The sequence below is a fragment of the Protopterus annectens genome, chromosome 11.part0 (genome assembly GCF_019279795.1).
Source record: "Protopterus annectens isolate FY-2018-M chromosome 11.part0, PAN1.0, whole genome shotgun sequence".
Lineage (NCBI taxonomy): Eukaryota > Metazoa > Chordata > Ceratodontiformes > Protopteridae > Protopterus > Protopterus annectens.
The window spans coordinates 1,444,064,376-1,444,089,414 of NC_056745.1; the positions used below are offsets into that span (position 1 = coordinate 1,444,064,376).

Here is a 25,039-nt window from a genome sequence, read left to right on the forward strand (position 1 = left end):
TTATGACTTCCAGGATCTGACTTAGATCCAAGGAAAAGCCATTGTCTATGTATTCTCACAGGTAGATGCTAAATGCTACCAGCTGTCATCAATGTTTGTTTTGAGCCTGGGAACTAGGAGTCAGATGACAAGAAATTATGTCATTCTGCAAGCTAGCCCAGTAGTAATATTTGAGATATTAATTTGAGAACTCTCTGAGACCTGACAAGATCCATTCAACACACCTCTGCATTGCTCTGTAAGTAAGTTAACCAGGGTATAGTAATTCTCTCAAATTCAGTCAATAATATAATGAAGTATAGTTTAGGTGTTTTCTTTATTTATTTGAGACTGTCCTGCAATGTTGTTTTAAATATTTCCTGTAATTTTAAACTCTGATGTCACTGTAATTATATACTGAGTATGTTCTTGTTCTTTTATTATTTATTATTAAATATATTTAAACCTTTCATTGTGGCTGATCTTTGTAGAGATATTTAAGTTCTGAGAGTACTTGCATATTTATGTGGTGACACTCTAAGCCACTCCTAACAGCCTTGCTCTTGGTAAAACTACCATTTGTAGTAATAGTAACATTACATAGTAAGATTGGGCACCCTTTGTTAATGGCCTTAAAGTAGCTGATAAGGGGTTCTGGTGGCAGTTATAACTACTTTATAGTCTGTGCAAAAGGATACATAGCTAGTAAACATACCAGCCTTTCCCAGGTGTGTGTTTGTGTGTGTGTGTGTGTGTGTGTGTGTGTGTGTGTGTGTGTGTGTGTGTGTGTGTGTGTGTGTGTGTGTAAATCAAACCCCAAAGAGTGTGTATGTCAGCTACTTGGGCATGAACCACAGGTTGGACAGAGAGGGTGCTGGAGGTCCTGGCTTGGCCACTTAGTTGAGATCTCAACTCTATAGCTGTGCCAGTGGGGAGTCTTATTGGGGATCTGGAGAAAGAGGGAGAAACCAGCCCTGGACTGACTGTGGTCTCTGTGTGCACTTGATGCAGAGAGCTGCATATGGAAATACTGTGTGTATAACTTGATATCCTCCCAATGTACATCCCCTACTGTTGCCAGTGGTGAAGACTGCGGCTCCTTGATTACTGGTTCAGTGGTGGGTCATCACAACTAGTATCATCCTTCTGCAGAAAGATCACATACTCAAAAATAAAACATATATTTTAAGTCTAGGTGCATACTTTCAGCCATTGTACAGCCCTTTTCTGGGGAAATTATTTTATGACATCCTGTGGTCACACCTTTTTGAGGCTTTGTCCTGGGGATACTGTTTTTGATATATTTTTCTCAGATATCAGAACTGAATCTTGTGTCTGTCTTATGGAACACAAAGATGATTGCAACTTGGAAGCATTATCCTCAATCTTTTTGACACCCCTGCCCTTCAAATTTCACTTAATGCATGTGAGTGGTGCAGTGGAAATGCATTCTTGCATTTAGCAACCACCTCATCCCTTTCAGCTTTATATCCATTTGAACAAGAACTAAAAGTAGATAAAACAATAAAGGAACAAGGATTCTTTGCAGATGATAACCTTTCATTTGCTACCCATATAGTTACTACTGTCCATAAAGCATGTGGAGTTGCTGATTTAATCCTTCATGAAGTTAAAATTCATTCCAGGAAGGTAACAATCTCCCAGCATACAGCTCTTATCATACCAGTTGTAGAATACTACACCCTCTCCTGCAGCCTAGTCATACACCATCTGATGTAGTTGAAGAAGGTACAAGGATTCCTTACAAAGAGATTTGAAGGTCTTCAGGGCTTGGCTTGGAGACAAAGGCTACAGCAACTTTCCTTGCTCTTTTGTGTTATATCACCTTCTCAGAGAAGACCTATGCCTGGTAAACAGGGCATCAAAGGATGCCTCACAAGAGGACACTTGACCTCAGAAAAAATTACTATCAACCGTACCATGAAACAGGACAAGATCATATGCTAAAGACTCCATGTTTATGGCATAAACTTCTCAGCTGAACTCACCCATCAATACATACCTTCAAGAAAGATTCAAATGATTACACAGGCACCGAAGATTCAACCCAGGACCTTAGACATCAAGGTTTAGGCTTGTTCACTAAATGTAAGAAAATATGGCTACAGTAATCCACTGCAAGGGTTGTTACAGGAAGAAGAGACCCATTGTTTGGTTACATTTAGTTAAATGAAACATCAGCAGATGAGTTTTAGAACTTCCAAAGGCATAAAAAAGGACTCAAATAAACCACATCACCCTTTGTTGTCAGCTATATTGCACTGCAGTTAGCATGTAATTTTCAGCTTGAGGCAAGGATGAAAATATATCCGCAGAAAAGTTATTTATATGGCAACTTTCTGTTCTATCCTGCCATATAAACATTTGCTTTAGGTGATTGTCACTGTTGAAGTGACACCTGGACCCCATGAGCAAAAATGGGAAAAGGGATTGTGGATATCTATATCTATATCTATATCTATATCTGTATCTATGTCTATATCTATATCTATATCTATATCTATATCTATATCTATATCTATAGCTATAGCTATATCTATATCTATATCTATAGCTATATCTGTATCTATATCTGTATCTATATCTATATCTATATCTATATCTATATCTATATCTATACGAAAAAATATATAAATATATAGATAGCTATACAGAGACATATCTCAATATCTATACCTATATATATATATCTATATATATATATATATATCTATATATATATATATATATATATATATATATATAAATATATGTGTGTGTATGTATATCTATCTATCTGTCTATCTATCTGTCTATCTATCTATCTATCTATCTATCTATCTATCTATCTATCTATTTTGATGACCATGCCCTGGCCCAGCACCAAAGAGCCTCAATACTCACCACTAACACCAGGGAGGTCGTCTCCTAGAAGAGGAAAGGATAACTAATGCACACAGTAAAGTACAATTTCCCTTAAGTGCACACAGAGATCACAGTCAGTCTGGGGCTAGTTGCTCCCTTGCTCACCAGGTCCCCAATAAGACTCCCCCATGCCAAATTTCTGTGATCGAAGTTTCGGAATCTCGACATTGTGAATGGAAATCTGCATACAATGCAGAATGGGAGATTTCCCTTTTCCTCACTGTAGTGCAATCTCAGAGTTGGTATATTTAAGTAGCAGGGGTGTGGAGGCTGCAGGGGGGCTTGACCCCCTGCAATAATGGTGAGAAAGTTTTTTTTTTTTTGTTTTTGTGGATTTATTTTACAGTTTTCCCTGGGGAAAAAATTGCTGGTCTGTATACTCGATATTGTGTAGTTTTGTTTTTTTTAAGTTCGATATAAGAGCGTTTGCTGTTTTCAACATTCACTCTTCTGATATAGACCGTATATATATATATATATATATATATATATATATATATGTGTGTGTGTGTGTGTGTGTGTGTGTGTTTATTTTTATGCACTTACACAAAACACACACAGACGCACACACACACACACACACACACACACACACACACACACACACACACACACACACACACACACACACACACACACACACACACACACACACACACACACACACACACACACACACACACACACAGACTAGCTGACTCTATTCTGTGCTGGGAAGAGTACTTGAGTGGAGAGGCCCAAAGGCAGTTTCATGATGGTCTCCTGTGTCAGGAATTATGTGGCTCAAGGTATGCAGCCTCACATTTAGAATTATTTATAAAATAACATACAAAGTGAAACTAATACCACTTAAAAGTATTGCATCAAAACATGGAATAACTTGCTTCATTCAAATGGATGAAGAACATATGTGCAAGGATAGATGCAGTACTTGGGCTAAAGTCTTGTGTCAGCCCTTTCAGATTATCAGACCTTTACAGCTTGCCCTGTGAAATTCTGTACTGCTACTTAGCTCTGTAATGGCAAATGTGGATATGCTGATTCTTAGGTTCATAGGTTCATAGGTAGGTGCTAGGCTATTGGCCCTAGGGCCTATATAAGCCTAGCCAAAACGGTACCCTAGCTTTCGCCACACAAGAAAACTATTTTCCTGTGCTCCTGTCGAGCAGAGGCACAGAGTTGATCATTGGGTGAATTTTCTATTTCCCATCCAATCATCAAGATTTTTCTTGGAGTGCTAATGAGGAGCTTTGTTTGATATAGATATGTAGCTTGTCCATAGTATGGGAAGTTTCTGGGACAGGAATCTATCCCTCCAGCATGTTCTGTTTATTGTGGTGACAAGATTTAGGTCCCTAGAGCATGTAACTCAGAGGGATTGGGATTTCTTTAAGTGGAGCATGTCCAACAGCTCTGGGTTTGGCATAGCTTTGTATGTTAGGCAGAGATTGGCTCTGAGTAGGCGATATGCGACGGAGTAAAGCTGGAGTTTTTTGAGACAGTCGGCATAGGGCATCTGTTTGAGGCTGGTAATCCTCTTTGTGAGGTATTTCTGCAGCCTTTCCAATTGTTGTAGATGTCTTGTGAGGTACATACCAAAAGGGGCATTGTACTCTATAATAGGTCTAATGAGTGATGACTAGAAGGGAACAATGACCTTTTTTTTTCCTGGATGAGAAACCTTTTGTGATGAGGTGTGCCACGTAGAAGGATTTTCTGACTACTGTGGCGATGTGATTATCAAAGGAGAGACTACTATCCACCTGTGTCCCAAGGTCTCTTATCACACTTTCGGTGTTAAGTAGACTACCACCTATCTGGTAGCTCATGGGTACAGAGTTTTTACCAAAGGGGATGACAATGCACCTTTTGGCATTGAGCTTGAGGCCATGGCTTTGACACCAGGCATCTGTCTCAGTGAAGCCCTTTTGTAGGATGTCAACATTGGTAGGAGTTTTGATTATGGCTCCTAGTTTCAGTCATCTGCAAACTTTGTTAGCCAAAGACCTTCTGTGTTAGCCTGTACTTCAGAAAAGTAGATACCAAACAGGAGAGGACCCAGGACTGAACCTTGTGGTACTCCACTTGTCACTGGTATGAAGTCAGATTTGGAGTCTGCTACTTTCACAGTGTGGGTTCTTCTGTGAGCCAGTTGGCAACCCATCTTGTGACATAAGGATTTATACCTAGTTTAGTGAGTTTATCTATAATTTCAGAGTGGGGGATGGTGTCAAAAGCCTTGGTGAGATCTAGATAGGCTGTGTGAGCCACTTTACCCTCATCTACAGCTTTAGTGACTGCTTCAAAGAAGTCTATCAGGTTTAGGAGACATGATCTGCCTTTTACAAACCCGAACTGGGTGGGGTCCAGAGTTTGGAGATTACCAATGTCTTTGTTTATAAGTTCCATGATGACACATTTCATGGCCTTGCAGACCAGGCTTGTTAGGCTAATGGGGCAGCAGTTCCCGGGGTCTGTGGTGGCTCCCCCTTTGTGGAGTGGTATTACCGTCACTGTGCACCATTCAGTAGGCACAAAGCCTGAGGTGAGGCTATGATTGAATATGGTGCTTAGGTGGGGTGCCAGTTCATTCTATAGTTCATGTAGAATGCAGCCTGGGATCATGTCAGGTCCCATGGATGCTGTGTTCTTGGCTTTGGAGAGTGTGGTTTTTACCTGTGCAGTTGTGATTACAGGAACTTTGCATTCTTTCGGTATAGAGATGGACCCATTAGGGGGTGAGAGGGGGGTAAAGTTAGAGCTGAACCCATCTGCCAGGATGTTGGCAATATCAGTTGGTTCTCTTAGGAGAAAGGCTAACTCAGTACATAGTAGCTCTTGATAAATCATCTAAAATGGAAATAATTTATTTTCTTATTAGAGAATGTGTATGTTTTTAATCAGGAAGTTATTCCTTATAACCAAATCTATTAAATGATATAAATAAGTTGTTTCATTGTGTCTTTTTTATAGATTGAACTCTTACATCTGAAGCACTTTGGCAAACAGGTGAAAACAGTAACATTTTATGGTCATCATTCTATTGGAGTTCCGGAATTCCAGCTATATCAACGTATTCTCACCAGCTATGGATATAAAGTTTCAATACCAGAAGAAGACAAATTGGAACTGATCTTTAACCAAGAGGAAGGTAAGGAAAGAGAATCATGCTACACAATACAAACAAACCTGCTGTAAACCAAAATCATTAAATGAATACAACTGAGCTTGCCTCTTTCTACAGTTACTTACAGGAGGTATCTGATTTGTTCTTTAATGGGCAATGTAGGTGTACTAAGTAGGGTTAAGTGTTAGGAGATACTGATTCATCTGTAGTTAAAGGTCTACAAAACTATACACGGTACATCTTTTATAGCATGAGGACAAGTTACATTTGATGACAATAATAACGTGCTTATAAATGCATACAAGGAAAAAGAAGGAACCCAGGAGCATGTTATTAGCTGAAACACATTTTTCAGTAGTTTATTGGAATGTGTAACAAAGGCTGGTACAGTTACTGCAGGTGAGCACAGGTTCTAAAGAATAGCTAGCAGTTCCTGTGGACCGATCAGCCTCATATTAACGGCAGAACAATTAACACTTCCAAGCCAAAAGCAGGTAGACAGCTGAAAATGTTTTAGGCTGTCTGGTAACTGTCACCATGCGTTTATAGACATAAGTCATAGATTCATAAAAGTCCCAAGGCTATCGAGTGTGTTTGACCATTAATGCCTTGCTACTACCCTGCCTCAGGCTACACCTCCTTTGTCCAGGAGAATCATATCATTCAATCCTGGAGTAAATTTGTGGGCTGCCATCTGGTCATCTAGATTATGTTTAAAGGGAGTTAGTGAGGGAAGTTTATTCCAGAAGTTTGAAAAGGACTGGGTTCTAAACCTGTCTCTCCACTATGTTTTATTTATCCATTGGTAAAGATTTATGCCCCCGGTTCTAGTACTGGTGAAGCTATTGGACTTGCAAAAAAAAAAAAGTCTCTAATGGCACAGAAAGCAAAATGGGGATCTACGCATTATCATAGGACCAGCATAGGGAGTTAAATGAACCAGTTACACGTCAGATTAAAGTGTAGATTCGTAAGTAAATACAGCGCAAATCTATCAAAGTATGCTAAATAGTAGGTCAGTAGCAGCTGTTATTTGAGTGATGAATGCGTGAGTGGGGATTTCACAAGGCAGCAATAAAGCTGTTTGGATGCATTTGCAATGAATGTACTGGGAGGAATCGACATAAGATCCTTTTTTAGAAAGTGTTAAACTGCTTTGAGTTTCCAGGTAAAGAATAAGAACAATGAAGAACAAAGCATTATGCATTTTAGCTGGAAAACTATTGGTATTCACAGCGCAGGACAAGGAAAATAGCAGTTGGCTGATCAATTTAGCAGCTGCATTGTCTGGGATTTTATCTCCTTTGAGGTGCATTAGATGAAACAGGCTGATATTTTGGAATAAAGGCCTGCGAACACTTAGGTTTAAGTAAACATTTCATAATAGATGCAGCTTATTTTGAGTTAATGGTGGAAAGTCATGTGGTGAGAAAGGGATGGTTACCGATGCTGATACAGAGAGGTCAGCCTCTGATTTGAATAAATACTTCCTCCTCACAAATGTTAGGATCTATATTACTTCAGCAAAAGACGTATTCTGCGAATATGTCTTCATCGATCACCAGCCGCTGAAATTCACTTCAGCAAACTACAGAATTTTTTCCACAGTTTGGAAACATTTGGCCATCATCTCAACTTTGCCATTTTCCTCAATGTTGTGCGATCACAAAGTTGGTATATATATATATATATATATATATATATATATATATATATATGGGTCTATGTTTCTTGATCGAAATTTCACTATCTTGAACAAGAAACATCGAGACCCATTAAAGCGAAAATGCACTACATCAAAAATGCATTTTCGCAAAAGCCGGTTCTCCGAACGGGAAAACAACAAACAAAAATAATCCTTTAAACAGTATTTTGCAGGGGGGGGCAAGCCCTCCCTGCACCTTCCCCACACCCCCTACTTAAATATACTAACTCTGAGATCACAGTACAGTGGGGAAAAGGATATATTTCCTTACCCCCGTTGTAATGTACTTCGGAGAACCGGCTTTAGCAAAAGTGCACTTTCGATGTAATGCACTTTCGCTTAAATGGGTTAGATCTTCTGGTTGTCAAGAAAGTGTGTTTTCAACAGTCAGAAGTAGACCTATATATATATATATATATATATATATATATATATATATATATATATATATGTAGTTGGGGGGTGGATTTGATTTAGTGCTTGTGTGTTCCGGATGGTTGATGGGCAAGTGTTTCCAAACTGTGGGAAAAATTCCATGGTTCGCTGAAGCGAATTTCAGTGGCTGGTGATCGATGACGATATATTCATGGAATATGTCTTTCATTGAAGTAATATAGACCCCATGGTTATGTGCGTCTGGTGACAGTAATGCGTTATTTGTAAGTATGAGGTTACTATACTGCTTTGAGGTACCAAGTGCAAGCAGGGTGGTCATAGAAAGTGCTGGAACAATTGAATAAAGAGATTAAATAGGTGCAAAAAGTAGGATAAGAAGAAGAAAAGTGGTAGAAGGATGGTGACAGTGATTTGGCTGGCTGCAGTAATGGTACAAAGGTAGTGACTGTGATGTGCCTAGTTACAATATCAGTACAAGGACAATGATGGCTTGTTAAAATTAGGGTAGAAAATAGTAGTTGTTGAGATAATTTAAGTTCAATGAGAGTACAGCAATGGGGCCAGATTGTACCTCAGCATTCTCAATTCAGCGAAACTGGAGGAACAGTTATTCACCTACTGCATGTCTTTGACGTGCCGGAGGAAACCAGAGCACATGAACACACACAGAGACAGGGAAGGCATGCAAATTCCACATAGAGAAAAGCCACAACCAGGAACTGAACCAGAGTAAAGCACATTGAAATGGCAGATCTACTCAATGCACCAGTGTGCCAAAGAGCAGTTCCTTTTGCACACATACTGCTCCTGCCAAACCACCGAGATAGCCACCTGTCATGTGTAAGGTCAATGTTTCTGATGGTAAGTAAAAGAAATTATGGCCAACTTGCTACTCCTAACTTGTGTGTGTGTGTGCTGATGATGTTTGTGATAAAGTGAAAGAAATTATATCCGGTTTGTTACACATAGACTTTAGTCTCGCTAGACACACACGAGTAAGTCATAACAGTAGTAGGTTTTTACTGATTTCAGCAAATTGCAATACATTGCTCAACACTGGTACTGCCACATCAGATTAGTGAGTTTAGCATTCCTCAGGAGTATTGTATACCTGCCTTTGTCCCTGATTTTACCCCATGTTTTTTCCTGTCTCTCACAAAAAATTGCTTCTGGATTACAGACAGTCAGTAATGCCAGGCTTTAAGGTTTCATACTTCTTATTGTCCTAAATGCATACTGATGTAGATTGGGAGATAGCATAATGGTTAATGTTTTTATCTCACAAACCCAAGGAACAGGGTTTCATTCTCAGCTCTGAAGGGAAACTGGCTAGGCTTAAAATGGTGTACAAGAGTAACCAGCCTAGTACTTAACTATGATGCAAAATTTGTTATTCTATTAACTTTTTAAGTGAATTAGAGTAATATTTTAAAAAGTGATCCTGATTTTGAACCTTTAATCTGCTATTATTTTTGGCTTTACCTAGACTTTGAGAGTTATTGTATTTGGTGTCCTGCCAGTATTTATAAAAACTCCCTGAAACAGAAAAACATCCCTGAAGAGTAGGAACATCTGTTCTTCTTAAAATGTCTGGTTAGCACTGAGATCAGTCACTCAGGGCTGCAATCTCTAGCACTCACCTCGCTCATGTTCATTCCCTGATTACCAGCTTATCCTAACAGGGTCATATCACAACTGTGTTTAGGATAAAGTGCATAATCGAGAACAAACGTTTTTTTTACCCTCTTCATATTCCTCCAAACATCAGAAACTTTTTCAGGGTCCCTACACAGTCAAGGATTATTGAAAAGGTCCCTATAGCTGTTTTATGATGTTAGTTTTAGTGTAGAGAATGCCCATCAGCAGGTTTTAAGTAAGTCAAAGATACTATATCAATGTTAAAACATTTAATGAAATTATGAAGCCTGCTCTACAACAAAACAGTTTTACTACATCCAGAGATATCTTTGAATTTAAACGAGAAGTGCTGGTGTAAATACTTAGGATTCTTCATCCTAAGAATTATCATTACCCACCTGGTTTATTAAGTACCCTGGATTCCTTTTCTAGATTTGTTGATTTAACAGGTATAATAAAATGCCAAGATATGATAACTTTGTGTGTCTGGGGGCTCTCCAGGGCCTGGGAGCCCTTAGCAACAGCTGGGTTTACTGGTACCTAAAACTGGCTATGTGTGTTTTAACCCCAAAAATCACTTAAAATGCACAGCATCATTAAAGAATGTTCCATGGCTTACTGGAAGGTTTCACATCATTAAATAGGGAATGCTAGCTACAAAGGATGTGATACAGAGGTCATGTACTATGCAGGAGAAGAGGAAAGAAAGGAAGGATGGCCAACGAATCAGCGAAGGAAGGCTGCTAGCTACAAAGGATGTGATACAGAGGTCATGTACTATGCAGGAGAAGAGGAAAGAAAGGAAGGATGGCCAACGAATCAGCGAAGGAAGGCTGCTAGCTACAAAGGATGTGATACAGAGGTCATGTACTATGCAGGAGAAGAGGAACGAAAGGAAGGATGGCCAACGAATCAGCGAAGGAAGGCTGCCAGCTACAAAGGATGTGATACAGAGGTCATGTACTATGCAGGAGAAGAGGAATGAAAGGAAGGATGGCCAACAAATCAACGAAGGAAGGCTGCTAGCTACAAAGGATGTGATACAGAGGTCATGTACTATGCAGGAGAAGAGGAACGAAAGGAAGGATGGCCAAAGAATCAGCGAAGGAAGGCTGCTAGCTACAAAGGATGTGATACAGAGGTCATGTACTATGCAGGAGAAGAGGAACGAAAGGAAGGATGGCCAAAGAATCAGCGAAGGAAGGCTGCTAGCTACAAAGGATGTGATACAGAGGTCATGTGCTATGCAGGAGAAGAGGAACGAAAGGAAGGATGGCCAACGAATCAGCGAAGGAAGGCTGCTAGCTACAAAGGATGTGATACAGAGGTCATGTACTATGCAGGAGAAGAGGAACGAAAGGAAGGATGGCCAATGAATCAGCGAAGGAAGGCTGCTAGCTACAAAGGATGTGATACAGAGGTCATGTACTATGCAGGAGAAGAGGAACGAAAGGAAGGATGGCCAATGAATCAGCGAAGGAAGGCTGCTAGCTACAAAGGATGTGATACAGAGGTCATGTACTATGCAGGAGAAGAGGAACGAAAGGAAGGATGGCCAACGAATCAGCGAAGGAAGGCTGCCAGCTACAAAGGATGTGATACAGAGGTCATGTACTATGCAGGAGAAGAGGAACGAAAGGAAGGATGGCCAAAGAATCAGCGAAGGAAGGCTGCTAGCTACAAAGGATGTGATACAGAGGTCATGTACTATGCAGGAGAAGAGGAATGAAAGGAAGGATGGCAAACGAATCAACGAAGGAAGGCTGCTAGCTACAAAGGATGTGATACAGAGGTCATGTACTATGCAGGAGAAGAGGAACGAAAGGAAGGATGGCCAAAGAATCAGCGAAGGAAGGCTGCTAGCTACAAAGGATGTGATACAGAGGTCATGTACTATGCAGGAGAAGAGGAACAAAAGGAAGGATGGCCAACGAATCAGCGAAGGAAGGCTGCTAGCTACAAAGGATGTGATACAGAGGTCATGTGCTATGCAGGAGAAGAGGAACGAAAGGAAGGATGGCCAACGAATCAGCGAAGGAAGGCTGCTAGCTACAAAGGATGTGATACAGAGGTCATGTACTATGCAGGAGAAGAGGAACGAAAGGAAGGATGGCCAACGAATCAGCGAAGGAAGGCTGCCAGCTACAAAGGATGTGATACAGAGGTCATGTACTATGCAGGAGAAGAGGAACGAAAGGAAGGATGGCCAACGAATCAGCGAAGGAAGGCTGCTAGCTGCAAAGGATGTGATACAGAGGTCATGTACTATGCAGGAGAAGAGGAACGAAAGGAAGGATGGCCAAAGAATCAGCGAAGGAAGGCTGCTAGCTACAAAGGATGTGATACAGAGGTCATGTACTATGCAGGAGAAGAGGAAAGAAAGGAAGGATGGCCAACGAATCAACGAAGGAAGGCTGCTAGCTACAAAGGATGTGATACAGAGGTCATGTACTATGCAGGAGAAGAGGAACGAAAGGAAGGATGCCCAACGAATCAGCGAAGGAAGGCTGCCAGCTACAAAGGATGTGATACAGAGGTCATGTACTATGCAGGAGAAGAGGAACGAAAGGAAGGATGGCCAACGAATCAGCAAAGGAAGGCTGCTAGCTACAAAGGATGTGATACAGAGGTCATGTACTATGCAGGAGAAGAGGAACGAAAGGAAGGATGGCCAACGAATCAGCGAAGGAAGGCTGCTAGCTACAAAGGATGTGATACAGAGGTCATGTACTATGCAGGAGAAGAGGAACGTAAGGAAGGATGGCCAACGAATCAGCGAAGGAAGGCTGCTAGCTACAAAGGATGTGATGCAGAGGTCATGTACTATGCAGGAGAAGAGGAACGAAAGGAAGGATGGCCAACGAATCAGCGAAGGAAGGCTGCTAGCTACAAAGGATGTGATACAGAGGTCATGTACTATGCAGGAGAAGAGGAACGAAAGGAAGGATGGCCAACAAATCAGCGAAGGAAGGCTGTAACAAGCAGACTGTGAAGCAGTACATAGGCAAAAGGAAATGTGGTAACGTGGAAGAGGGTTACAAGGTCAGGAGGATTCAGATTAAGGGATATACCGCATCAGAGGGACAGAAATGAAAATAATGCACTTGAAGGGGCAGTTAGAAGGGAGAAATGCAGAAAGTTGGCAGCAGGATTGATAGTGGTATTGATAGATTTGCTGATGGATTGAAGATACGAAATCACTTCACCTATGTGACCATGATGTTCGCTGCAATGAAGTTTCAATTGATCCAGTTCATCTCGGTTGGAGCTCAAAATGATGAAAAGTTTTCAAGTAAGTGTTTCTGCAGGGAACAGAGAACAAGCTCCCTTGTACCTCCTATGCATTGCCAAGCCTTGCCCCCAACCCTCAAGCTTATATATAGCAACTACATGGAATAGCTAGAGCTTATATATAGCAACTACCTGGAATAGATAGAGCTTATATATAGCAATTACATCGATAGCTAGAGCTTATATATAGCAATTACATGGAATAGCTAGAGCTTATATATAGCAACTACCTGGAATAGATAGAGCTTATATATAGCAACTACCTGGAATAGATAGAGCTTATATATAGCAATTACATCGATAGCTAGAGCTTATATATAGCAATTACATGGAATAGCTAGAGCTTATATATAGCAACTACCTGGAATAGATAGAGCTTATATATAGCAATTACATCGATAGCTAGAGCTTATATATAGCAATTACATGGAATAGCTAGAGTTTATATATAGCAACTACATGGAATAGGTAGAGCTTATATATAGCAATTACATGGAATAGATAGAGCTTATATATAGCAACTACATGGAATAGGTAGAGCTTATATATAGCAATTACATGGAATAGATAGAGCTTATATATAGCAACTACATGGAATAGGTAGAGCTTATATATAGCAATTACATGGAATAGATAGAGCTTATATATAGCAACTACATGGAATAGGTAGAGCTTATATATAGCAATTACATGGAATAGCTAGAGCTTATATATAGCAATTACATGGAATAGCTAGAGCTTATGTATAGCAATTACATGGAATAGCTAGAGCTTATATATAGCAATTACATGGTATAGCTCGAGCTTATATATAGCAATTACATGGAATAGCTAGAGCTTATATATAGCAACTACATGGAATAGGTAGAGCTTATATATAGCAATTACATGGAATAGCTAGAGCTTATATATAGCAACTACATGGAATAGCTAGAGCTTATATATAGCAATTACATGGAATAGCTAGAGCTTATATATAGCAATTACATGGAATAGCTAGAGCTTATATATAGCAATTACATGGAATAGATAGAGCTTATATATAGCAATTACATGGAATAGCTAGAGCTTATATATAGCAATTACCTGGAATAGCTAAAGCTTATATATAGCAATTACCTGGAATAGCTAAACCTTATATATAGCAATTACGTGGAATAGCTAGAGCTTATATATAGCAATTACATGGAATAGATAAAGCTTATATATAGCAATTACATGGAATAGCTACAGCTTATATATAGCAATTACCTGGAATAGCTAAAGCTTATATATAGCAATTACATGGAATAGCTAGAGCTTATATATAGCAATTACATGGAACAGATAAAGCTTATATATAGCAATTACATGGAATAGCTAGAGCTTATATATAGCAATTACATGGAATAGCTAGAGCTTATATATAGCAATTACATGGAATAGCTAGAGCTTATATATAGTGCTTACATGGAATACTAGAGCTTATATATAGCAATTACATGGAATAGATAAAGCTTATATATAGCAATTACCTGGAATAGTTAAACCTTATATATAGCAATTACATGGAATAGCTAGAGCTTATATATAGCAATTACATGGAATAGCTAGAGCTTTTATATAGCAATTACATGGAATAGATAGAGCTTATATATAGCAATTACATGGAATAGCTAGAGCTTATATATAGCAATTACATGGAATAGCTAGAGCTTATATATAGCAACTACATGGAATAGATAGAGCTTATATATAGCAATTACCTGGAATAGCTAAACCTTATATATAGCAATTACGTGGAATAGCTAGAGCTTATATATAGCAATTACATGGAATAGCTAGAGCTTATATACAGCAATTGCATGGAATAGATAAAGCTTATATATAGCAATTACCTGGAATAGCTAAACCTTATATATAGCAATTATGTGGAATAGCTAGAGCTTATATATAGCAATTACATGGAACAGATAAAGCTTATATATAGCAATTACATGGAATAGCTAGAGCTTATATATAGCAATTACATGGAATAGCTAGAGCTTATATATAGCAATTACATGGAATAGCTAGAGCTTATATATAGCAATTACATGGAATAGCTAGAGCTTATATATAGTGCTTACATGGAATACTAGAGCTTATATATAGCAATTACATGGAATAGATAAAGCTTATATATAGCAATTACCTGGAATAGTTAAACCTTATATATAGCAATTACATGGAATAGCTAGAGCTTATATATAGCAATTACATGGAATAGCTAGAGCTTTATATAGCAATTACATGGAATAGATAGAGCTTATATATAGCAATTACATGGAATAGCTAGAGCTTATATATAGCAATTACATGGAATAGCTAGAGCTTATATATAGCAACTACATGGAATAGATAGAGCTTATATATAGCAATTACCTGGAATAGCTAAACCTTATATATAGCAATTACGTGGAATAGCTAGAGCTTATATATAGCAATTACATGGAATAGCTAGAGCTTATATACAGAAATTACATGGAATAGATAAAGCTTATATATAGCAATTACCTGGAATAGCTAAACCTTATATATAGCAATTATGTGGAATAGCTAGAGCTTATATATAGCAATTACATGGAACAGATAAAGCTTATATATAGCAATTACATGGAATAGCTAAACCTTATATATAGCAATTACATGGAATAGCTAGAGCTTATATATAGCAATTACATGGAATAGCTAGAGCTTATATATAGCAATTACATGGAATAGCTAGAGCTTATATATAGTGCTTACATGGAATACTAGAGCTTATATATAGCAATTACATGGAATAGATAAAGCTTATATATAGCAATTACCTGGAATAGTTAAACCTTATATATAGCAATTACATGGAATAGCTAGAGCTTATATATAGCAATTACATGGAATAGCTAGAGCTTTTATATAGCAATTACATGGAATAGATAGAGCTTATATATAGCAATTACATGGAATAGCTAGAGCTTATATATAGCAATTACATGGAATAGCTAGAGCTTATATATAGCAACTACATGGAATAGATAGAGCTTATATATAGCAATTACCTGGAATAGCTAAACCTTATATATAGCAATTACGTGGAATAGCTAGAGCTTATATATAGCAATTACATGGAATAGCTAGAGCTTATATACAGCAATTACATGGAATAGATAAAGCTTATATATAGCAATTACCTGGAATAGCTAAACCTTATATATAGCAATTATGTGGAATAGCTAGAGCTTATATATAGCAATTACATGGAATAGATAAAGCTTATATATAGCAATTACCTGGAATAGCTAAACCTTATATATAGCAATTACATGGAATAGCTAGAGCTTATATATAGCAATTGCATGGAATAGCTAAAGCTTATATATAGCAATTACATGGAATAGCTAGAGCTTATATATAGCAATTACATGGAATAGCTAGAGCTTATATACAGCAATTACATGGAATAGATAAAGCTTATATATAGCAATTGACTGGAATAGCTAAACCTTATATATAGCAATTATGTGGAATAGCTAGAGCTTATATATAGCAATTACATGGAATAGATAAAGCTTATATATAGCAATTACCTGGAATAGCTAAACCTTATATATAGCAATTACGTGGAATAGCTAGAGCTTATATATAGCAATTGCATGGAATAGCTAAAGCTTATATATAGCAATTACATGGAATAGCTAGAGCTTATATATAGCAATTACATGGAATAGCTAGAGCGTATATATAGCAATTACATGGAATAGCTAGAGTTTATATAGAACAATTACATGGTATAGATAGAGCTTATATATAGCTATTACATGGAATAGCTAGAGCTTATATATAGCAATTACATGGAATAGCTAGAGCTTATATATAAATTACATGGAATAGCTAGAGCTTATATATAGCAATTTCATGGAATAGCTAGAGCTTATATATAGCAATTCCAAGGAATTGCTAGAGTTTATATATAGCAATTACATGGAATAGCTAGAGCTTATATATAGCAATTACATGGAATACTAGAGCTTATATATATAGCAATTACATGGAATAGCTAAAGCATATATATAGAAATTACATGGAATAGCTAGAGCTTATATATAGCAATTACATGGAATAGCTAGAGCTTATATATAGCAATTACATGGAATAGCTAGAGCTTATATATAGCAATTACATGCAAAAGCTAGAGCTTATATATAGCAATTACATGGTATAGATAGAGCTTATATACAGCAATTACATGGAATAGCTAAAGCTTATATATAGCAATTATATGGAATAGCTAGAGCTTATATATATATCAATTACATGGACTAGATAGAGCTTATATATAACAATTACATGGAATAGCTAGAGCTTTTATATAGCAATTGCATGGAATAGATAGAGCTTATATATAGCAATTACATGGAATAGCTAGAGCTTATATATAGCAATTACATGGAATAGCTAGAGCTTATATATAGCAATTACATGGTATAGCTAGAGCTTATGTATGGCAATTACATGGCGTAGCTAGAGCTTATATATAGCAATTACATGGAGTAGCTAGAGCTTATATATAGCAACTACATGGAATAGGTAGAGCATATACTTAGCAATTACATGGAATAGCTAGAGCTTATATATAGCAATTATGTTGAATAGCTAGAGCTTATATATAGCAATTATATGGAATAGATAAAACTTATATATAGCAATTACATGGTATAGCTAGAGCTTATATATAGCAATTACATGGAATTGCTAGAGCTTATATATAGCAATTACATGGAATAGGTAGAGCTTATATATAGCAATTACATGGAATAGATAGAGTTTATATATATCAGTTACAAGGAATAGCTAAAGCTTATATATAGCAATTACATGGAATAGCTAGAGCTTATTTATAGCAATTACATGGAATAGCTAGGGCTTATATATAGCAATTACATGGAATAGCTAAAGCTTATATATAGCACTTACATGAAATAGCTAGAGCTTATAAATTAGCAATTACATGGAATAGCTAGAGCTTATATGTAACAATTACATGGAATAGCTAGAGCTTATATGTAGCAATTACATGGTATAGATAGAGCTTATATATAACAATTACTTGGAATAGCTAAAGCTTATATATAGCATTTACATGGAATAGCTAGAGCTTATGTATGGCAATTCCATGGAATAGCTAGAGCTTATATATAGCAATTACAGGGAATAGCTGGAGCTTATATATAGCAATTACATGGAATAGCTAGAGCTTACGTATAGCATTTACATGGAATAGCTAGAGCCTATATATAGCAATTACATGGAATAGCTAGAGCTTATATATAGCAATTACATGGAATAGTTAGAGATTATATAGAGCAATTACATGGAATAGCTTAAGCTTATATATAGCAATTACATGGAATAGCTAGAGCTTATTTATAGCAATTACATGGAATAGCTAGAGCTTATATATAGCAATTACATTCTATAGCTAGAGCTTATATACAGCAATTACATGGAATAGCTAGAGCGTATATATAGCAATTACATTGTATCAACAGAGCTTATATGTAGCAATTACATGGAATAGCTAGAGCTTATATATATAGCATTTACTTGGAATAGCTAGAGCTTATATATATATCAATTACATGGAATAGCTAGAGCTTATAAATAGCAATTACATGGAATAAATAGAGCTTATACTTAGCAATTACATGGTATAGCTAGAGCTTATATATAGCAATTACATAGAATAGCTAGAACTTATATATAGCAATTACATGGAATAGCTAGAGCTTATATATAGGAATTACATGGTATAGCTAGAGTTTATGTATAGCAATTACATGGTATAGCTAGATCTTATATATAGCAATTACATGGTATAGATAGAGCTTATGTATAGCAATTACATGGAATAGCTAGAGCTTATATATAGCAATTACATGGAATAGCTAGAGCTTATATATAGCAATTATATGGAATAGCTACAGCTTATATATAGCAATTACATGGAATAGATAGAGCTTATATATAGCAATTACATGGAATAGTTAAAGCTTATATTTAGCAATTACATGGTATAGCTAGAGCTTATGTATTGCAATTACATGGAATAGCTAGAGCTTATATATAGCAATTACATAGGTTCATAGGTTGGTACTAAGCTATCGGCCCTAGGGCCTATACAAGCCTAGCCATAACAATTCCCTGGATATTTCTTCTCACAATATTTACATACTTATTTAGTACTTATCATAAGAGTACCTTCAGTAACAGTTATGTCTATTTTAAAAGTAGCCAACCCAAATTTATGAAGATAAATATACCCCGAGGGCAGTTTATTCAGGCATCGCGTATGACGGCTGATGACAAGGTTTTCCTTAACTAGGTAGAGTTCATTAAAGGGTTATTCTTAGATAGGGGTTACCCTAGTGACTTCCTGAAGAGTTCAGCTGGATAGGTAATTTCTAGAAGGGAAATTGATTTCCCCCTATTTTAAAAAAGGGTTTTTCCAAAAACTTAGAGGTCAATCCATCAAGTTATAGGTATGTCAAAGAGGGAAAGGCTAAACCTAGGTTTTGTTTAGACATGAGTATTGACAACAATGACATACGCAGCATTATTTGAGAAAACTGGAAGGTTATTTTGGGGAATAGTGACATGGTCAAGGTAGTGGGTAACAGTCCAATTTTGTATATAAAAAGGACTGTAGTATAATGCAACTTTTGGAAAGTAATAGATGTGGCTCTGGGGCTCCATCTTTAGGTAATGGTGGTATGGTCAAGTGTTCTGGATGTAGAACATGTAGGTTTACTCATGTTGGGCCCAGCATTTTTTTGGAACGTTTGAATTATAACATTCCAGTACCAGGTAATCTGGACTGAAGTACAGTAGGAATAGTGTATGTTGCTTTATGCCCTTCCTGTCCAGCTTTTTATGTAGGTATGTCCACCAGGAGATTAAAAGAAAGGATTTTAGAACACCAGTACGCCATAAAAAGAACCCTAATAATGCCTTATACAAACATTCATTAGTATGCACAAACTGGAAGAAATTTACTTTTTCAATAATTGAGGTAGTGAGTGAGGACATGAGAGGAGGAAATTTTAGGAATTTAGTTGAACAGAGGGAAGCCGGATAGCAATTGAAGTTAGTTTCTTATACTTCCCTGGTCTGAATGACACTGTTAACATCATGTTTTTTTTTAAAACAGGAAAGTTACTATTAGGACTTTCCAAAGTGTATAGGCTGACTTGATATTTACATGTATAGATGTGTATATACCCACGTATGTATATATTTTTTATACAAATAAGAAAGAATGTTTAATATCTGTTTAAGTATTTTTTTATTTATTTTTTGCTTGTTTTATTGACTTAATTGGTATATGAAGTTGATTGGTTTGTTTTAATTGATCTAATTGAGTGTGACACTTAAATGGATTTTGAACTCTTTTGAAATATGCTTCTGAAGAAGTCATTTGACGAATAGCGAAATTAAAGTTTTATTGCGCTAAAAACTACTTTCTCATGGTCCTCGTGTGCTTTTTTCAGTGTTTTGGAGTTTTTAGTTTTATTTTACACCTTTGCCTGGTAGCCACTGGTTATTTAGTTTAATCTAGCATTTTAAGTACTCTTTTCACCTGTTCATTAGATTATGGATACATTGGACTTGTAATGTGAGCAAATTCCTATTTCTAGCAAATTCTTGAAACTCTTGACTAACAATCTGAGGCCGACTGTCAAGCACAACCTGTTCCTTTAGAAAACAGGGTTTAGAATGTTTATCAGTGACTTCCTAGTAGTATTTTTGAGTTAAGTTCCACACATAGCAGAAAGTGTAGCCTTCTATACTGGAATTAATTTCTATTTCATTCATGGCAGTGAGAGAATTTTATATGGTGTGAGTTTTTACTTTTGGGTCTGGTTTTAAAACATGCCACAGTTTCGGACTATCCATTCCAGGTATAGAGTTTGGTAATTGCATGACATCACACTTTCTTTCCTTAAAGTTAGTTATGCCAAGATGTGAGTCATTTATTTTTGCTAACATGTAGATATGCCATTTAGTAGGAATGATCACTTTGTTACCTATAAATACCATTTGTTGAACACAAACAGTTCATTGTAAAATGGAAAATGTGCCCCTATTGTGCTCCAGCCAGACTATGTTGAATCTGTAATCTCTATACTTCAGATATTGTTAGTAATCTCTTTCTAAGTTTTATTTTTTATTTATCATTTGCAGACTGGCTTAGTCCCATGAGGTTAGTAGCTTCTTTACCCAAGGCGACATTTATATTGCTAGGAGAAATTTGACCAGAACATCAGGAAGTTTCCATTTTTTTCATCCCCCTAAACTACCATCACCTCAGATGAGGTCTCACTTTAGGTAACCATTTGAAATGTTGGGACCTGCTAGAGCGAGTTCTGAAATGTGGGGACTGAATAGCTAAAAGAATGGACTTACATATACAAAGTCCGAGATGCCATTTCTCAGAATATTCCTTTTTCTCCAAGGCATAGCAGTCTCGGACTTAAACCCCTCCCCCTGCAAAAAGAAGTTTAAAGAAAAAGAACAATTTCCAAAATGTACTCTTCTTCTGTGCTTTCAGTCTTTTTTTTGGGGGTGGGGGTGGGGTGGCTTCTTTGCACTCAGCATTTCAATAGTGAGCTCTCAGTTTGACATCTCATCCAAAGGACAACACACTCATGAGTTCAACATCCCCCCAGTATGCTGCACTGCAGTGTCAGCAATCCATCTGTGATACCCCAGCACTGGTCCAGTAATCAAGGAGCCTCAATCCTCAGCAATGGCAACAGTGGCGAGTGTACACACTGGGAGGACGACAAATACACACACAGTAAAATGCAATTTCTCTTAAGAGCACACAGAGATCACAGTCAGTCTGGGGCTGGCTTCTCCCTCTTTCTCCATATCCCCAATAAGACTCCCCACTGGCACAGCTATAGGGTTGAGATCTCAGCTGACTGGCCAAACTAAGATCTCCAGTTCTCTCTCTGTCCAACCAGTGCTTCATGTCCCTGCCCAAGTAGCTGACACACTCTTTGATATTTGATTTATATACAAACACACACACACACACACACACACACACACACACACACACACACACACACACACACACACACACACACACACACACACACACACACACACACACACACACACACACACACACACACACACACACGCACACACACACACACACACACTCCTGGGAAAGGCTGGCACAGGTTTACTAGCTACACCCCCTTCTGCCCAGACTATAAGGTACTTTTCACTGCCATCAGCCAACTCAACTACTTTAAGGCCCTTAATAAAGGGTGTCCAATCCTACTGTATGTTATTATTAATCCAAATGGTAGTCTGACCAAGAGCAAGGCTATTTGAGAGGCCTGTACAGTGACACCAAATAAATATGCATGTACTCTAAGAGATTAAATATCTCTAAACTGATCAGTCCCAATTGAAAGGTTTAAATATATTTAATAATAAATAATAAAAGAACAAGACAAAACTAAATAATTAATCAGTTACATCAGGGTTCAAAATCACAGGAAATATTTAAAACAGCATTGCAGGACAGTCTCAAATAAATAAAGAAAACATCTAAGCTACACTTTACTGTATTCCTATCTGAATCTAAAAGAGTTGCTATACCATAGAAACTTACTTATAGAACAACATGCAGGCAGAAGTGGGGATGAGTGGATGTTGTCAGGTCAAAGACAAATGCACCCCCCCAGAGAGTTCTTAAATTAATATCAAATATTACTGCTGGGTTAGCTTGGATGACATCACTTTTTGTCAACCTGACTTTAGTTCCCAAGCTAAACACCCAGTGTCAGGAACTACCAGCATTTAACATCTCTCTGTGAAAATGCATAGCCTTCAGACGTTTGCAACTGCTAGAGGACATAAAACCATAAAACACTTACAAAACAACACAGAGAGTCCCCTAGTGTAGACGTCCTGTCTCCTGTCCTCTGTTGATTGAAACTGAAAGACAACTTTTATAACACAATCGTAAAACAATTTAATTTCACTTATTTTCTTGAAGTTTCGCAAGTTAACCATCTATGTTCTAGTTTCTACTGTTAAATCATATACACATACGTAATTACAATACTTTATATACATTTCTGTTCTAAACCAGCTGGGCATACTGTGGTTACATTTTAGCTCAGTACAGAACATACAGTTCTATATAAATCATATCAATATTCACAAATGACAGAATTATTTACAAACTTCCAGCTAGCTGGGCTGGCAGTATTTCCCTTTGTCACCCCCCCTCCCCATGAAAACCCAAGCTAGTTTTTCAAGCGACCCTTGAGAAACTCTGCTTGAGATGGTTGAACCTATCTGGGAATACCTTACCCCATTTCTTGAGAGCCCATCTACATTGGCATTGCTAACACCACAGAGGTGCAGCACTGTCATATCATATGCCTGCAACCGTAGGCTCCACCTTAGTAACATGGCATTTTGCTGGCTGGCTTGATGTAGTCATGTTAGGGGATTGTGGTCTGTAACTACAGTGAATTTCCTTCATAGGTTCATAGGCTCATAGGATGATACTAGGCTGTTGGCCTGGAGGCCCTTATAAGCCTAGCCAAGAATTTCACCCATGTTCCCTCAAAGTCAGCACCTGTTTCCCCTGTACAGTTGGGATCCCAGGGGTATATTTTCTGTTTCCCATCCAGTCGTCCAGGTTCCTCTTAAAGAGGGCTAGAGAGGTACTTTGCTTGACATGGAGAGGGAGTCTATTCTACAGACGGGGGGGGGGGGGTCTTTGGGACACAAATCTATCCCTCCAAGAAGTTCTTTAATGTCACAGACCAGGTTAAGGCCTTGCGTGTGGTTTGGGCGAGTGAAATTTGTCTTATGAATACGCAGCAATTCCATCAAAGCTGGGTCTGAAATAGCCTTGTATGCCAGACACAGGTCACCTTTGAGCAGACTGTATGAGACTAAGTAGAGGGACAGGGCTTTTAGCCTATCTGTGTAGGATAGGTGTTTGAGACCCTGAATTTTCCATAAAGATAATGCTGAAGTTTCTGCAGTGCCCACACTATGGCTAGGAATTTCGTTTCTACAGCTGCATAGCATTCCTTCCTGGGTTGGAGCCTACAACTGAGATATAACACTGGGCATTCTTCTCCCTCTGAGGAAACCTGGCTAAGTACAGCCCTGATCCCATGGTTTGAAGCATCCACCTGCACAACAAATTCTTTGTGTAATCTGGACTAGCTAACACAGGGGGTCCTCCCAAAGCCCCTTTGAGCTTCTGGAATGCCTGCTCACATGCTGGAGTCCACACTACCTTGTCTGGCTTGTTTTTCCTTGTCAGGTCTGTGAGAGGAGCAGCTATGATACTATAATAGGGGACAAACTTTCTGTAGTACCTTGCTGTCCCTAAGAATGCCCTCAACTGCTTTTTGGTAAGAGGGCAGGCCATACCTGAATGGCTTCTACTCTGGCAGGTTCTGGCCTGATCTTACCACTCCCCACTCTATGTCCCAGGTAGGAGACCTCCGCTATACCCACCTGACATTTTCCGGGCTTAATGGTTAACCCTGCCCTCTGTAGTTTGCCCATGCTGAAGGTGTTCTTACCAGGAATGGCTGTAGGTGGCAATATCATCCAGGTATGCAAGGATGAAATCTCCTGCTCCTGCTAGAATGTGATCTACCAACCACTGGAAAGTTGCTGGGGCATTTTTCATCTCAAAGGGCATCTTTGTGAACTCATACAAGCCGAAAGGAGTCACAAAGGCTGACCTCTCTCTAGCACTGGAAGTCAAGGGCACCTGCCAGTAACCCTTGGTAAGATCAATAGTGGTAAGATACTTAACCCCACCCGCTGTTCTAGGGCTTCATCTGTCCTAGGCATAGGGTAAGCATCTGAGTCTGTGTGACCATATAATTTCCTGTATTCCATACAGAACTGGGTAC

General features: G+C 38.0%; 1 protein-coding gene across 1 annotated transcript in view; it reads left to right on the forward strand.

Moving 5' to 3' along the window:
• CPED1 (cadherin like and PC-esterase domain containing 1) overlaps nt 1-25,039 on the forward strand; it is a 2,422,552-nt gene that overhangs the window by 281,845 nt on the left and 2,115,668 nt on the right. The window contains exon 2 of the mRNA XM_044087326.1: nt 5,878-6,055. Coding sequence (XP_043943261.1) covers nt 5,878-6,055 — 178 coding nt within the window. The remainder of the gene's footprint in view (nt 1-5,877; nt 6,056-25,039) is intronic.